The 18,463-nt window shown below is 40.8% G+C and overlaps 1 protein-coding gene across 5 annotated transcripts in view; it reads right to left on the reverse strand.

Moving 5' to 3' along the window:
- Positions 1-18,463, reverse strand: part of RGS6 (regulator of G protein signaling 6) — a 304,375-nt gene that overhangs the window by 270,546 nt on the left and 15,366 nt on the right. For all 5 annotated transcript variants that reach the window (XM_009689855.2, XM_009689852.2, XM_009689849.2 and 2 more), the window contains exon 2: positions 17,137-17,241. In XM_009689855.2, the coding sequence (XP_009688150.1) occupies positions 17,137-17,220 (84 nt within the window). In that variant the 5' untranslated portion in view covers positions 17,221-17,241. The remainder of the gene's footprint in view (positions 1-17,136; positions 17,242-18,463) is intronic.

Genomic DNA, 18,463 nt, shown 5'->3' on the forward strand with positions numbered 1-18,463 from the left:
TGCTCAGGAGGGAGCGCAGGAGTCGTTTCGACCAGAACAGGGCTGCCACGGACCGGCCTGAAAACTGCCATCGAGGGTGGCGCCATCCCCTCTGGGCGACCCGTTCAGCACAGCCCTCCCCTCCCAGTGACATTTTTTCTCCTTAACATCCAGCCCAAACTTCCCAAGCCAAAATTCGCAGCCAGCACCCTTTGTTATATCGGCTGGCGCTGCCCAGAAACGTTTGGCTCCATCAGCTTTGCAATTACTCTTCAAAACTCTGCGGGCTGTTCTTTGGTTTCCTCAGTCTCCTCTCGAAGGAGGCCAGCTCCTGCAGCCTGCCTTCACAAGGCACGTGCTCCCGGCCCCCAGTCAGCTTGGTGATCTGTGCTATTTGGGCTTGAAGCTTTCCCCTCTACTAGCTTTGCCTTTCCCTTGACCTATCAAAGCAGCGGCAGATCTAAGGTTTCATCAATCACATCGCCCCAACTTTAACAATAAATGAAGGTATTCTGGTTCTTACAGAAGACAGCTGACAATCAAGGATAAACATAACTAAGCAAACAAAAAAATACATCTGTACGTGTGTATGCGCACACACATACACGCACACACACTTTTTCTCTCCCTTCCTCCACTTACAAGAAAAATCTATTTAAGGCAAAATCCAGCAAGCCCTTTCATTTGTACTAGCACAAGTCCTAATCAAAAGCTTTCTGAAGGCAAAGGGAGCATATCCACTGACTTCAATGGGCTTTGGATTAAGCCATTAACAACCTTTTGGACAGTTAAATCTGAATTAGCATTTTTGCAAGGAAAAGACCAACTGGTAGCTGGGAGAAATCCACAGTAAATACAGTATGCTTCAGAAGCTGTGCTAGTAGTAATACACTGGGTAAGATCAAATCAATCCCTTGCTCAGTATGGCATTAAGGCTGCTTTCAGACTTCAAAGTCAGCTACTGACTGAATACTCATTTTTGTTAACAAGAGTAAAAGGTACCAGTCCCAGCATCCAGACCAGATTACAATTTGTGTTATTACGTTTTGATCCAGCCAAATGTTTCTATTGCATCTTCTCACACAGTACACCTTTTCAGCCCTCATGTAATTACTAAGCAGCTTTCAGCTCTGAGCTCTCTGCTTATTCAACCAGGAAGTGGCTGCATTTCAGTAGTCTACGAAATTCCGTATAGTAAGATCGCCAGAAACATTATGGGTATTTATTTCATTTTAATTTGAACACATTAGTTAGAAAGAAGTCCCATTCTACAGAGGCATATCTAATTCAACAAATTTAGCTTTGATTTTTTAACATTATTACCACTAAATTACTTTCTTTCAGAATTACAGTAGGCTGAAGCAAGATATTAGTTTTATTTGAGACTAAACTACATATTGAAAGCTACTGGTCACTTCAATTAGTTCAGTGCTCCCAAAGTCATTAAAGTGGAAAAAAAAAAAAAAAAAAGGGAAAGAGAGTAAGTGACACACTAAGCAATTATTTTATTTCCTGTGTAATTTTATATTTCAAGTTTTATGTCAGTAGCTTTAGTTCAATCAGCGAGAACAAGGTATCCAAACATGCCGCTTTTGCGCAAATGGACAATCTGAAACCTTGAATAAAGAAAGATACAGCAACTTAAAAGCCAAGTAACAGAACAAAGACAGTAATGTGACCTATAGGAAGAAAAAGTACAGACAATAAGGAAGGCAGCAGGACAGTTTACTCTGTGCAGCTCAAAGTATCAGACTTCCCTCCCCACTTCCAAACCTACTCACCTCCACCATCTTATTTTCTCCGCAGCTCTTACCAGGATTACAAAGCTACCATTTGGCCCCAGCATCACCATGATGTCGAATACCTCAACTGATCTCCAAAGCTTTCCCAATCAGAGACTGTAACACAAGCCTTTTACATGTATTTATTTGAAACTTTGCTCTGAAAGGCTCTGTTGATACAACCAGACAGAGTATCTGAACCACTAATGCTATTAGTATTATTGATGCTTCAGTTGCCTTGAATACAATTAAGTAGTGTCAGCTGCCTCTTCCTGAGGAAAGCTTTTCACCGGTACGTAGGCGTGGACCAAACTTCTGTATCGGCTAAAAGACCTATTGGCTTTAAAACTGGACGCCAGCTTCCACATAGCACCCAGTAACAGAGGCAGGCACTGAGGTAGGCAACTAATGCTCAGACTTAGCCTCCTGGATCCTCCGATACTTGCTTGTTATGCCACATAACTTAAAAACTCTTTTGTACAGATGAGCTGGATGAGGCAGAGATAGTACGTGCATGCACAAAGATGACATTCCCTACACCATCTTGGAGCAGGAAAGGCTACCGACCTTAGTTTCCCCCCCAAGTGTTACATATGGTGTCAAGATGACAACCTTGAAGACCCAGGTGGGAACATCAACACAAGCTCCCGCTTGTGCGTCATACACACTTCCTTCAACTGCCAGCCTTGGGAGAACACTTGCTACTGCATTTTAGCACAGGGGTAACCCGAGAATTGAAGCAAGCTGCCCTTCCATACCTCCTGCTGCCCTTCTTAATGTGCTTCCTTCATTCCCTTTCCCTCCACTGATGCCCTTTCTGCTCATCTACAAGGAGCGTTGCACTGTGATTTCTCAGGCTGCAAAGCAGAGAGACCCACAGGAAGGGGGAGGGCTCTGTTCTTACAAGCTCATACGCTGCCATATAGCATATACACACTTTGTATATCATCACTCAACAACATGAGCCACTGGCTGTAAATTTATGGTCTTCACTTGATGTCTCCATCCTGCAGCATGGAACTCAATACATGGGATCTGACAAACATAACTAATATAAGATGTAAATATCTGTTTTTTTAATTCACCTACTTAAATCTGCATTGGCCTTTCAAAGAGGAGAAATAATTATATTACACAATGTTCAGATGCTATAAACTCAAGGCAGCTTCTCCTTCAGTTATTCCAGTCAGAGGATGCAGTAAGGTAGCTGACTCTGAGATAGTTGCTAAACAACCAAGAAATTCAGAAGTGACAAGCACAACACATTACTGGTAAACACTGGATAAACAAACAGGAATATTGAAAAACTACTTAGGAACAAGAAGCTGAGCTGACTAGCTCTACAGCAGCACCAGAGAACTGCATCAATTCACTACTATCACTTGAACGCAGCCAATCAAAGAATGCAAATATTCTGACCCACTTTATTGGAGAGCCCCTCCTTTAGGTAATAGATTTGATGCTGGTAACTATTTTCCCTTTATGAACAAGCAACTCTAGGATGCTGTTAATCAGGCCACCATCTACCCTGTGCGTTCCCAAATGGAGCAAAACCAGCAAATTAGTCTTTTCTCTGTGTTTGAGAGACAGAAAAAGAACACAAATGATATAACTACAAAAACTAACTACAGTAAAAAGAGAGAACTTATTTTGTCATCAATTTCTTTATGCATAAGACACACACCTCGGACAACAGAACAACAGCAGGTTCCATTTGGGATTTATAATGCCTTTAAGAACCTTGATTTAATAATTTTGATGTGTATTTCAGCAACCATATCAACAACAAAACCCCCAAATGTTAGATGCATAAATTGAGGTTACTGTATCCCAAATGATTAAACCAGAGTGATCTAATATTCATACTTTCCCTAGAGTAGGTCTCTTTGTTTTAGAGTGCTGTCTTGAGACTCCTTGGCAGAGAGGAAGACTGAAGTGCAGCTGAGCAGTTCTCTCGCCTGAACTGCTCTCAAGATAGCACTTTGATACAGGAAGAGACAGGACTCAGGAGAACATATAAATATCTTATAAGGTGCTGGAAAACTCAGTAATTAATTTTTCAGCAAGGAGAAGCTTTTATTTCAACAATGTGTAAAAAAATAAATTTTGAATTTCATACCCACTGCCTTGCTACCCATGCTCTGACCCTAAAGTAATAGCAGAAATGGAAGAATCACAAGCGAGGAACCTAGAGAAAACAGGCCTAGAGCCACTGCTTTTAGTTAAGCTGGTTTCTACAGCACATGAGAGCTACACTTCAATTACAGAACAAGGCAGCAGATTCTGTTTTCTTTCTGTATGAACCAAAGAGATAAAAGAGCACTCTGGCTTCAATTAGGACAAGAGCAGGGAAAAGATCCTGAAAGCTTTACCTACTTCAGTGCAAAAAAAAAATTTAAAAAAAAAAAAAATCACTCTGGAGTCTGAGGTAGGTTGGACAAAGCACAAAAGCATTAGCCACACCAAATGGGCACGCCTAATCTTTATGGGGAGCACTATCATAAAAGTTACAGATTCAATACATGATCTGAGGGGAGAAGGGTGCTATTCCACCCCTCCTCTCCTTCCTGAGCACCAACTCTGCTAGAGGTGCTTCCTGCATGATTTTAACCTGCCTCTCCTCAGTATCTTGCTCTTCCACCATGTGGGACCACTCGTCCTGCTTCAAGCTCTTCTCTGCCATCCTCTGGGTAAAACAATCTGTGAAAGGCTTGATTAGCTCCCTGATGAAGGATCTGTGATGTCTGCCAAGATCTGGCGGACAGCTTCAGACGCACACCTAAATGCTTTATTACACGTTTCCATTTTCAGCTAAGAAGCCATAGAGAAGAGAATCTGTTTCTTGGGATGTTTCTGGAAATTCTTCCCAAATCAAGAAGTCGGACCGGAATACGAATTCTAAAAATGCTGAAGCTCCCCAGTCCCTCAATCCAATGTAGGCAAGAGAGAAATTAAGTCTCTGCACCACTGTTGCAGCCCATTGCTGATGGAACGGTCTGCAGAACCCCACACCCCACAGTAAGGATGGTGAACTAGATTGGGACAGGTGGCAGGCGGAAACAAAGTAGTAAAGGTTGGGACATTTCTTTTCATTCCAAAAAAAAAAACAAAAAGCGTCACAGGAAGAAGGGGGGAAAAAAGCCAATAAAGTAGTCAGGACTCCAGCTGTGACCACACTAACCTGAGCTGTCATAGGTTTAGATTCAAACAGCTGCCCTCAATGAGGTAAAAAACTAAAACCAAGGCATTCTGATGGGTGAGTGTACTGCAATACTTGAGCTACTCTAGGTCTTCTCTGGTTTTGATGAAAAACACTGCCAGGAACCCAATAAACATCCATAGTGAACATTTCGACAAACGGTTTAATAAAAGTTCATTTAAATAAAAAAAATGCTCATCCAGATATCCCCAAACAAATACATCCCACAGCATTTGGTTCCTCTGTGGATTACAGAGCCATTTTATAACAATCCAATTATCTGTTCATCTGTTTGTAAACTTACTGAATTAACAATGGACAACTCCTCTTACTATTTTAGGCACTTCTTTCAAAGATCTCATCCTGAGGAATCCAGCAAGATAGTATTTACCAATTTCCATTTGGTAAGCATTTTGGCAGCAGTAATTCAAATTCTGTACATTAAGCATTGCATAGAGATAAAGGGACATTTCTTGGATCAGATTCCAGCACTAGTAAAGAATGCTTAAAATCTAAGGCAGAGATGTTTAAGGGGAAAAACAAAAACCGTAAGTAAGGATGCAGACTATAAGGTCCTATTATCAAAAGACAGGTAAAACATTCAGTGCTCCAGGTTAAAGTACCCATTGATAACTTTGACTATTAGCTTACCTGATGCTCTCTGCAGTTACAAACCATTTGCCATTGACAAAGGAAAGGCCCTTTTCCGGGCAATCACCAACCACTTAACCAGGCATTTGTTACCCACCACCAGCTTTTTCTAGCCTACTCAGCTCTGTAACGGTCAAATCCTCAAAAAGGGCATTCAACACACCATCAATGGAGAGAGCTCTTTCCCAACTGATCAAATACCAACCAGCTGCAAATGCATTTTAAAAAGATTACTCCCAAAAGGTTATTCAGATCCACTCCTGAGACAGCTTGGGAGTATCACAATGCCATCTATTGGCCTCCATAACATCAAGGTGACCCTGTAGAAAAATAATTCTCATTGCTTATACTGTTCTGCCTCAAACCATGAAGGAAAATAGTGGCGACTTGTGTGGCCTGAAGATGTTCAGAGGAGGTAAACACTGGAAGATAACTCAGATCTGGGTGTGATTTTTATCCAGACTGTTCAGCACTATGGGGAAAATTTCTGAGATATCCTTCTTCAGGACAAAGCCTGGTTCTAGAGATGGTGGGGAAGTGGGGAGGGAGGGTTGTTTTTCGGGAGGAATGAAGCTACCACCTTCCATTCTAAGCCGATAGTTTTATCCTGAAGGAAGTTATCACCTATGTCCTATGGATACAAAATCCACAACGGTCAGAACCAAGACAGATGCACTGGTATTTCACGGACATCTCAATTCATACTATCGCAGTGCCTCAGCCCTCTTGTTTCAAAGTTACAAAGGGAAAGAAAGTACTAAAATAAAACTGTGCAATAGTTTACTGCTAAAACCAGTTAAACAACAACAACAAAAAAACCCTTCTTCACAGTGCTGACAAGGGTCATTGCTTTTGGAAGGGGTATCTGTCCACTACAAAATTACCTGGCACAAAATCATTTCCACCAGCCCCGCAAACAGATGATGTAATTTTTTTCTAATGTTTTAGATTCAAGTCTGGGTGTGAAATGTAAGTCTAGAAGTTGAAACAGTCTCTTTCTCGCTCTTTACAATCTCCCTGCATTAACCAGTTTCCCAATCTTTGCTTGCTCTGTCCCTTGACTGCCACAGAGAAAGCCGGTCAACTGCCGTAAAAAGTACGCAAAAGATTAGAAAAAAATTAAGACACTAGGGAGAAAACAATTAAAATAAGAGAGACAGTTTATCCATTCCTGCGCATTGTTGCAATTCATTTAGAATGAAGTATCTCAGCTGCTCGTCCTTGAACGCTCTCGGGGAAATCTCAGCAACCTGACACATTCATATGTTTTTTTCTGGTCATTGAGTCTTCTCCTCAGTACGTTAACTGAACGCATCCAAATCAGTGAAGTACAAGTTGCATCCACCAGAGACTATAGCCCCCAGTGTATGTATGACTGCATCTCCCTTTCCTTTCTTTCCCTTAGTCTAGCAGCTGAGCCCAGTGCTACTGAGACCACGGTCACATAAATGGCACTCAGCCTTCAGTTAATCTCCACCAGCTTGTATCAGTTACACTGTAAAAACTGTCAAGTGAAACGCTTGGAAAAAAAAAAAATCAAAAAGCTTCAAAATTGGTTATTAGCACACAGTTTCCCTCTGCCTGCTTTTGCATCTGAAGTGGTAATTCAGTGCTTCATTCTACAGCCAAATATTTCTCAAATAAATCCAGGTTATGCAGTTAAAAAAAATGACAGCGGCAGACTAGAATGAGAGTGTGCATGCAGCCCATCAGCAGTCAGATAATTCTTCAACAAAAGTATTTTACGTACTTCTAAATATCAACTTGCAATTCTAAAAAACAGCATTTGCTGATCTAAAGTCATATTGAGTATTAACCCTGTCTCCAAAACACATCACCCTTCCAGTTCATTTATCAACTGTCTGCAACTATCTGTCCTTTCACCTACTTTTGGTGCATTCTCCTTCAATCCTCTACTTTCTTTCAAATGTTATTACTAATGAATGTTAGTCACACTCACCTGAAATAAACAGTTTACCAAAAATAGAACCAGAACATTGGCCACAGCCACAAAATTTTTTAGCCTCTCATAACTTGATGTAAATTTGAGTCCAAGTTTTTCTTATGTCTCAAACACCTTTTAAGTGGTAGGAAGAGATCACAGTCCTGAAGACAAGATCAACAATTTGAACATCGTATTTATTGTTGAAAAAGAAAAGGGAGGTTCGTTTCATAAATGGAGAAAGGAAATTTTTTTTTAACTCAACGCATTAAGTCTTTCCAGTCAAAAATAGCTTTCTTAGAAAATTCCCTACTAAACTAGGTCACTGTTCCTTGTTACAGGACAGAGGAAAAAGTACTCGGGCTTCTTGTTTCTGAAGAACAGAGGCTTTTACATTACAAAAAAGTGCGAGTTTTAGCCATAGCTTTTGCACTGATAACCTTCCAGACACAAGCTCATGGCTGGACTATCTTCAGTCTAGAAACAGACAACAGTAGTGCCGTTACTGAAGCACAAAAATATAATTAACACAGTTCCAGTTAATTTTGCTATTAAGAGCCCAGTGGGGAGCAGTGAAAGGGACAAGAGTCCGCTCCTGCCACGTTATATGTGACATTTTGCGAAAGTTCCTGAATGGGCTCATTTGTACGTTGCTACAGGCCCGTGTTTAACAAAACTCTGTGGCTTTCGTGATGGGAAAGGCATCTAATCACAGCTTCAGTGAATGAAACGTTCTCTCCATCTGTGGGACACCACCAGGAACAGCTCCTGCAGGCACTGTCACACCAACAAGCAGGGAAGAGTTCCTCTTACAAATACAGAGGTTAAGCCTCCGTAGCCCTATAGTTGCAGGTCTCCTTGCTAGAATGGCCAATTAATGCAAGACATAATGGAAAAACGTGCAAAATGGCAACAGAATCAGAGAGCAAAATTCTTAATACGCAATGGCCACCAAACCCATTTTTATCAAATGAAGGGAAAAAAATCTAACTGAAAATAGCTTGAAGAGTAGAAGAATAAAAGTGCTACCTGCAGCACTATACACTCAGTAGACTCTGCTAAACAAAACCATTTCTATCAAGAGTTTAAAAACACAACCCATCTCTATTTGACTTCAGTCTCACAGAACTCTGCTTTCACAAAATCTAAATATGAAAAAAAATTGAGTTGATCTGCTTTCTCTCTCACCCAGGGAACAGTTCTGAAGATTAATGTCTTCCTTAGTGAAATTCTTCTTCCTGCCTTTTCTGTTCATTCTACTCTCACTTAAAACATTAGAAACATATACACAAATATTTATCATTACTTCCTGTGCATTATTATAAATATGCACAACTTTACATTCAGAGGCACTGAATTGTTGGTCCAAAATATAATTGCCAAACACTCCATTGCAAGATAATATTAAAGAGCCCAACTAATGCTAAAGAACAACAAAGTAGGGAGACATCTTATTTAAATGAATACATTTGCACAGCTTTTATTCACTCAATGACATGTGCAGCCTTTGAGCTAAAATAGCCAAAATATTCAAGAAAGAGAATACAGTTCTTTGCGAAGCAGACTCATGCACTTCAGTGTCTGGTTAACTGGTTAATTTTCATTTTCTTCAGTTCACTTAACGGTGGGAAGAGAGAGACCAGGAGAAGAGAGATACATGAGAACAACAACAGCAATAAAGCAATAAAAAATAAAAGTAATTGCTTCTCTTTGAACACGGTATAACATCTTCTCAGGAAAAAAAGGAGGAGTGCTTCAAAGTGTCTTGGGATGCAACATGAGTTTTTAAATGGCACTTCATTTGCCTATTTTCATGGTCCCGCACACAATTCTATTTACTGAAATGAATCCTCCCACTTGAACTTTATCTCAGAGTCTTATGAAAGAAGTTCATAATCCTCTGCAGTGATATTTTACAAATCAGGAATGAAGAAGGGTTTAGCTGAAGTTACATTACAAAAAATTAGCAGTTTTGTATGCATTTCATCCGCTTTCATCTAAATTCTTTTCTCTTCCATCTTAACGTTACGGTTCAAGACTGCGTTTGGAATCGGCAGACGCTGCCCACTGGAACGAGTCGGGCTGGCAGCTCTCCCTAGCCGGATACGGCAGAAACAGCCCCAGAAGGAGCAGCAGGGTGTTTCGTGAGCGGCAGGTGACAGCAGCACCAGCGAAGGAAGGTTGAGCCCACGGCAGGAGAGTGCCGGGAGTCCTGCTGCAGTATAAAACGCTGCGCTGTGTCCCAGCGCAGGTTACTTCTTCCATGACTATGTGGCCTCATACGTTACAGTTTTTCTCCCAGAGTCCTCCAGATATGCATTGAAACACACCGCATTGACCATGATCTGAGCAGATTAATTCATGATCTTAAGACGCCTATCAGATTTCATAATTGCCTTTGAAAAAAAAAAAAAAAAAAAAACGCGACAAGAGTATCTTTTACGGTTGCTGACATTTCTCTGATCCATTCCAGCATTCAATCAGCTGCTGCAAGCATTTATTTCAGGTTTGTTACCCTATAAGAAATAATCACATAATAATGCAACATAGAGTCGGCCAGCAGAAATATCATTTTAAACCCTATAGCAAGCACCAGCATTTCTCACAGAGAAGAAAGTACTACTAGTTTTTTTGCATTCTAGAAAAAAATGACTCAATTCCTGCACTGACAAGAATAAAATAACATAAAAAGACAGCCATGATGAAGTATTCTCAAAAAAAGCATTTACTTTATGTGAGTTTTTAAACTTTTAACTGCATATGCTACGCACCTACAGTTCATACCTGTTGCAACGTAGAAAGAGTCGATGCTGCGGACGAAAAAAGGCTGACTTCCACCATGTTCTGTCAATTAATGTGAAAGTAGTCAAATAGGTCTCCTTAACAAGTTATTTCATATATTTCTTACTAGGTTGAGAAAAGATATGATTATTAGAGAAAAGTCCTAGCAACTGAAGCCATTTGGAACACCACATGAAAAACAGTATTTAAGAAGAATACTACTTTGTTTGGAGGTGCAGGATTCTGCCTTTCAGTTGCAAAAATTCTGTGGGAACATTTGCTTGAAATGTTCCTTCAAACTGTAATAGCCAAAATACACATATGCGTTGCATTTAGGTATTGTATTTACATATATATACACATATAAATGTATATCTGTTCATATTTTAGAAACAGCTGTGGAAGTCTCCTGCTGTAGCTCTAGTTTTCCCTCTCTGACACACACCATAAAACTGAGAATATTGTTACTTCCTGATCTATCATTTCATATTTAGTTTTTCTGCAGAGATAATTCAAAATGATTGACAAGAATTCAGTTACCATTTCCATTGCATGAAATGCACAGAAGCCACTTTGCACTCCATCACACTTCCCAGTGCGCAGCATAGCAAAGAAGAAACGCTTTTCAGCGGGATTCATAGGTCAAGCCCAGGAGGAAGAGAAAAGCTGTCAACTAACTACTAAAACCAGCCAAAACTGGTCTATGCGATACACACCCTTCTACTCCTACCCTGCCCCAGCAGGCCGGGGCAAAGCTCGGTGCCGGAGACACCGCAGAGCCAGCAGCGGCGGCTGGTGCAGGGATGCGCCGTGGCGTGCGCCCACGACCCGGCGGGGGCCTTCCTGGGGCACGCAGGTCGGCGGGAGCAGGGGGCCGCGCGGGTGCCCATGCGGCTGGGGCACCCGGTGGGTGTGCAAGCTGGGAGCCCGCGCCCCGGGAGAGGGGCTGCACCTGCCACCCACACGGCCTGGGGCACCGGCTGCACCCAACTGTGCTGTCTGTGCAACTGCAGCTTTTGGGGGTGAGTTACAAAGGGATGTTTAGAGAATTGCATTGGTATGTTAAGGCTCTGTTATGCCTAGTAGTGTGTGTTTTATCCATTGTGTTGCTCATATTGACCCTGCTTACCTAGTTCACTAGTTGCTGGTTAATTACGTGTCGTTAATAAACGAATAAACCACTTCAATACCGATTTGATTCAAACTATGTTGACTGAGCAGTTTTTCCCTGCAAGGGTAAGAATCGAAGAAGGACTCAGAATGACACAGAAGAAGCGGAAATGGAAAGAATGAACTGTGGGTAGAAGAGGAATAAGACACATGAGAGACTGAGAAAACTGGAAAAGGAAAAAAAAAAAAAAAGAGGTATATGTGTACCTACCTGTCACAGCTACAACTATCATAACCTGGAACATGCATGCTGTAGCCTGTCCCTAGCACAACCATCACCTTTACCTAATGGTTAACCCATGTTTCCCTCCAGCACAGCGAAAAAGCTAAGCAACTGTTCCAAACCATGGCACACTGCATTGTCAAGTACATGCAGCATACTTTAAGGTATCACCTGATATAAAAATTTGGAGTCTAGTAGGAAGATCGGCTAAATTAGTTACAAAAGTATGGGTACATAGTCCCACCGCAACAAATATAAAAGACAGATATTGGATTTGGTGAACACCTGACAGCCTTGTTGCTGCAGATCTCAAATATGCCCACCCTATGCCAGCAGAAAAAAAAAAAAAGTGCTAAACATGCACATGCCATACCTGTCACGGGAGCCATCTATTTTGCATCCTGGTCACGAGCAAGACATTCTAATCTACGGCAAATCTTTCATTTCTAGAAATTGCTGCTGCAACAGAGGAGACAGCAATAAGCTTTAATATTGCCTTTTGAACTCTACAGTTTCTCCAATGCTATTTTCTCTAGGTTTTTTTTTTTTTAAACTGAAAAATCCCAATTAAAAATGCTTTTGGCAGAAAGAAAACACTCATATTTAGCATTTTGCCCCAAACAACATATAAGAGTAAATCAACAAACAAACTGAAAAAATTCCAAGACCATAACTTGAAATCCTGATAACAACATAACAACTCATACACAAAGAACGACATGAGAAAGACCCTGGGGGAGAGGGGGAGGGAGAACTTTTTCCTCAAAACATGAGAGGCTACATAGAGCATCTAGCTACTGCTAGAATAGCATAATCTTACCCTCCAGCTGAACTCTCCCTTTTTCTCTCTGTTCTAAAATTGCATTGGTTGCTTTGCTAAAAATATACTTCAAAGTCGTCATAGTTGTTGGTCCTGGCTCGTCTTTTTCTGCCTCTGAGAGTAGCTACAGGAATGGATCACTGCAATTAGACTCTGGTGACTCCAAGAGACAGTTCATTCTTTTAGTTACAGAAAGGAACATACAAAAATGAGCCAGAGAGGAAAAAAAACAAAGCAAGACAACTGACTCTGAATATGGAGAAAACTACAAAAAATAAAGAGACGGCTATGGGCTTATTGCCAAAATCTCTAACTACAAAGAGGTGCAATACAATGCAGCTAAGGACAGCTTTTCCAAGAGCAGAAAGACAGACCCGTGTGTGCAAAATGCAAGCAAGAATTATTCTGTGCATGCACTAGTTGAATGGGAAGATTTATAAGGCAGGCAATATCCTCTATTAGACCAACACAGCAAGGAAAAATACAGAGAGCTTCTAAACCCCTCGCACAGTAAAGTTTGTCAGCTCTTCTCCATCCTAAAAGATCTCCCTCAGGAACAAGCATTTCTTGTTCTCCAGTCCAGATTCTCCCTTTTGTGTTTTCATATTAAGGCTCCTCGTTAGAGTCCCCAGATATTCCTAAACAACTCTTCCTTATTGGTATTTTCAGCCCTTATTTAGTCAAACCCTACATATTAGGTTTTTCTTCCCTTTCAATGGCATGACAGTTTTCCATAGTCTTCTCTGTAAGAAGACCTGATTTGCCAAATTTTTTTGGTAATAAGGCACACAAGTTTGTATTATTTGCCGGTGCCAGAAGGTATCAACAAACAGTTCCTCTTTCGATAGAGCCTGCAGAAGGTGAACTTTCAGGCCCTGGATTATTGGAACAATGAGCCAAAGGGCCCCGGGACACAGTAAACAGCACTCGGAAGCCAGAGAGGCAATCGACAGTGGCTGGATTTCAAGGGAAAGTGACAGGCGTTTAAAATCAATTGGTATTTTCTGTTTCTGTTTGCTTGGAATGCATTTTTCTCCTCTCACTGGTCTTTTTTGCATTTTTTCTTTCATGCTGCAGCACCCCCACAACGCTCACAGACAGAAGTGAGGACTTCCACAGAAGCCCTTATGTATTGATAACATCTGCTCCCATGAAAAGAGGGCTAGGGGATCAAACTGCATTGCAAACAGTCTCGTAAGTATTCCTCATACCGCTCTACCAGTGATAATCCCAACAAAAACAAAACCAGCATCTTCTCCAGGTGTGGCCAGACTACAGAAAACAAGCATCCTACTTATCACTCACAGAGTAGTACTTGAATGGCAATGCATTTTCCAGAGCATGATTAAATGTTTCATTGGATAACTTCCTGTGTGGCATATTGATAAGTGGCAGCAGGCCCTTAACTGCAGCACTGCCCATAACCATCTAACCAGCTTAGAGCTCAGGGCTACATATTGAGACATACGGAGAGATGAAAGAAAGCACAAATACTCCACGTGGGATGCAGCCTTCTTAATAATAAGTGTCCACCATAGGATGCAACTACCTGATCGCTAGATGTCAAGGCATCCGTTAAAGTCAACGGAAGGAAGTCTAGGAAGTCAGTGTAGTTCATGTAGCTTAGGGCACAATGTATCTGACCACGTGCAGGGTGAGGCAAATCACACCTTAAACACTACTGACCCTAATGAGCACATCTGCACTAATTCACATATAGACCCCTGAAGTCAGGTGACTCGAATCATGTCTTAGCAGACCAGAATTTTTTCTGTTTGACTGAAACTGCTTTTCCAAATGGTTAATCAAAGCCACCTTATCCAGCCAAGAATGTGTTTTAAGCTGTTTGTCTTCCAGAACAGCAGGGCAATATTGAGCATTTTGGATCCAAAAATAACATGCCTCACAATTTGATAAATGCCCCCAAATGCTTAACCCTGAAAGTAGAACATAAGGCATGTCTCTTTGAGACCATCTGATGTAACAATCAAAGCAGTTAGGTCCGTTAGCTTGCAAGAGCCTATAGAGAACATCACAAACTAACTGGAGTCAAAATACATTCATTTATTTTGTTCTGCATGGCCAAAATTCATTCCACATACCTACAAGCACCCAGGTTAAGAGAATAGCCTCCTCCAGGCTTTTCTCCATAAACAAATGGAGACAGGTAGCTCCAAAGGGAGACTTGGCTCCACCTAAGATTTGATTTGTTCTTTGGATGTGCCTAGCTCTCACCAGAGATTATGAAGAAAACCAAGGTACCACAACTACCCTCTTGGCTCACAAACTTCAGTTAGACCTCAATGAGTCTCAGTAAAGAAAACGTGCACAATTTAAGGTTGTATGTATAGAGACTTCCTCCCCACCCTCCGCTTCACTCCCCCTTATTCCCCCTGCAAAAAAACCCACAAACACAATAACTACGAAACAACAGAATGGTTGACACTTACAACATGAGTTACCGTGGCTCTGCTATTGGAGCCTGTCCATTTTCTTTTCCTACCTTGGGGATCAAGAATTGCATCTCAGTATTCTTATTGTAAGGATGGAGAAACCAACCTTTTCTTTTGCTATGAAACAACGAACACCAACTCTAAAGCGTACGGTACCCTGGCAGATTGTGTTTTGTATTTCAGGGAGTCCAGCGCAACATTTTCCTCATTCATTACTAGTAATCAAGCACTTGAAAGCAAATGAGAGAAGGTGCAGAGCTAAATACTGATTTGGAAAGAGGAGATGTAATCAAAATAATACAATTCTTGTCTCAGGTTTTACATATGATTTCTCAGCTCTGAGGAACAGAATAATTGATGCATGATATGTATAACTAACATTAAACAGTAAAGAAGGCTCAGAAAGTCGATCATCAATGGAAATAAACTTTGACTGAAGAAGAGCTAATATTAACTCTTCATAAAAAGCAATGAAAACACTCAACAACAACAGAAGAAAGTGACAGATATGCATTAACTTAATACAGAAAATCCAGTATCATTGAATGATGCACTGGGCATGCTATTCTAAAAGGTAACTATAATCTTATGGATGATTATATTATTAAGGGGTGATAATACTGACATTTGAGGAACACCAAGTAAGGAGAGATGAATCAAATGGCATGAGTATGCTCCCCATTAATCCTGCAAAACTCGCAAGGCTTATTCTAAAGTGATAATAATCAAACAGAAACAGGCACAGTAAAGAAAAAATTCTTAAGTACAAATTGCCATGAGATGAACAGAAAACAAGGCACAGAAAAATAATGTTTCCAAGAATGGGTAAGTGATCTCTACAGAACCACAGTTTTACTATCCTAGTTCTAGATGATGCAACCAGAAACTTCTCTTATGTCCCAAATTAGCTTCCATCTACTGGTGTTGGACCTCTCAGTGAGCAGGGTCTAAAAAGATAAATCTGACTAACCTACTCCTGCTACCTCTAAATTAGCAGCCAAAGTGTGTTCATAACACATTCACAACAAACAAGCCTACACATTACCCAGAAAGTTTTATCATGTTAACAATTCCAGGTTCTAAATCAAACATGCAACAACTAAACTGAAACCGCATTATCAGAAAGTAACACTTCAAAGAACTCATGCTCTATATGAAACCTAAATTATTTTCTCAGCATATGAAAGTCATCAGGATTGCAGTCATGCAAGCAGAAAATGGTATCATGATTTACATTTTAACACATTTCAGTTATTTATAGCTATTTTGTAGGGTGTAAAAGTGACTAAAAATATAAATTTTACCCAGGATTTTACTACATAAGGAAACCTGATTTGAGCTAGCCTTATAGCTGTCACAATAGAGTTAACAAAATGGTAGCTTATTTGAGCTATGCAACAAATTTTTTTTCTTCTATATATATAACTATACAGACACCTTCACATCCTACAGAAGTAGTGTTTCACAGGCTAAATAAAAAAAAATTTATCTGATTTTATTAAATTACAAAGAGACCCAGTTTCATAGATAACAGATTTACCTCTCCCACAGTAAAAACAATGCCTTAGCAGATGGCTTAAAAGACTCCAATGCTACTGCCAAAGTACTTCAGAATGAGACATATTATCACACATTTGGTGTAAGGTTGTGTTATTTAATTAAAACAATAAACAACTACCTGCAAAGAAACAAACTGTAAATTATATAACAAAAAACACAGTATGAATAAATAGAAAATATATACTGGGACATTGTTATACGCCAACGCTTTACACTTAGTGTGATAAAGCTTGGAAAGTATGTACAATTATTTTAGTTAGTCTTAGTAAACTTGGAAGATAACCAAGATAAAGTTGCATCACAACTGTCTGCAATAAATTATAAGTTTCAAGTTACACCGCTCCTAGTCTGGCATCAAATATTTTATATTAACAGGCCTAAATGCTCCCACTGAAGAGAAAAATACTTGCAAGCCCTCAAATGTTATAGAGTAAAATTTCTATTTTCCTGAAAAATATTTCAACTGCACATCCAAGCAGACTGAAAGATATCCTTGACTTCCAAAGGGGCAAGGCATCCTTTTACAAGCTGAAGACAAAATAGTAACAGGTTTTCATGAACAGATCCAAATCCTTACCTTTCTGTAGACAATCATATTGGGAGAACTCTCCTCTGGGTCAGCAGTTTCCACGTTACTTTGATCACCGGACGCCTGGGCCATGTTCACCTCTTGCTGCTCAGCCTGCAAATATGGGAGTAGAAATCAGGGTCACTCCAGGCTGCAGAGGACTGTGGCAAGACACATCACAAGTTGTAATGTAGACAAACAGAAGAGGAAGGTACAGAAGAAAGCACACTCTGGACTGTATCTGATGTGGGATTTTATTGCACACATTCAGAGGCTATCTCAATTTTCGTCTGACCATAAAATGCTTTGATGTTACTCGTCTAAAGCATGATGCCTAAAGAGTAAGAAACAATTGCATACAATTTTAGTTCGAGTATACATACACACAAACGCTTCTTCTCCCCTTTTAAATAAAGGGCAGATTAACACTTCGCACACTTTCTTTTCTCATTATAAGGCACAAATGGCTCCTTATGGGAGCTTTTTATGTGCTAGACAGATCAAAAGCCAAAACAGGAAAAAAGCTTACTTTTTCTGAGTTAAATCTCAATGAAACCAGTAGGTGCAACAGACTGTCACGCACATTGCCATTTGCACTAAAGGTATATAGAAGCCTATTCTGAATTAAGAACTTACACGGGTGCAGGTTCGCACTGGGCACTGTTTTGAACACAAGGATGAGCTAAGACTATCTGAGGGAGGAAGAGAAGAGCAGAGAGCAAGAGAGGTGAGGAAGCTCCATGAACAGTCAGGGAAGAAGGAACTAGGAGGGAGATTTTCTGGGGGTCCTGAAGGCCAGTGCAGAGCTGGCACAGCTGGTTCTTACACCTGGTTCTTACAGCTGCTTCTCCACAGCTTCTGGCACAGGGTAGAAGGTGGGCACAGGCTTTGCCCTCGCCTCCTCCAGCACCAGCCTGGCCCCAGGAGAACTGGGGTTGCCTTTTGACACTCAGAGCAGTCTCCTGGACTCAGAGCAGCCTCCCTGGTTCCTCTGAGTGGGAACCAGGGAGGCATAACTCGTCGTTGGTTTTCCTCTCCTCTTAATTAGATGCTTTCACTAAGCTCAGAAAGAGTCTGCTGAGCACTTTTCCTGCCATCCCTCAGACCTTTGTAATCCAGCAGGGAAAGAGAGGACAGAGGAAGCAGCATTGCTCACCTCTTCTCGTGATACAGCCAAGAAGAAACAGCAAAGCAACTGGCTAAGGAGTATTATTCATAATACTCCTTAACCTGAACTGTCTTCTGAAGGCACAGGAGAAGCAGTGCCTTACAGTAGTGGGTCACACCACTGGGTGGGCCAGGCACAGAAGAAGTGGCGCCCTAGTAGCAGTTCACA

This window comes from Struthio camelus, chromosome 5 (assembly GCF_040807025.1).
Source record: "Struthio camelus isolate bStrCam1 chromosome 5, bStrCam1.hap1, whole genome shotgun sequence".
NCBI lineage: Eukaryota > Metazoa > Chordata > Aves > Struthioniformes > Struthionidae > Struthio > Struthio camelus.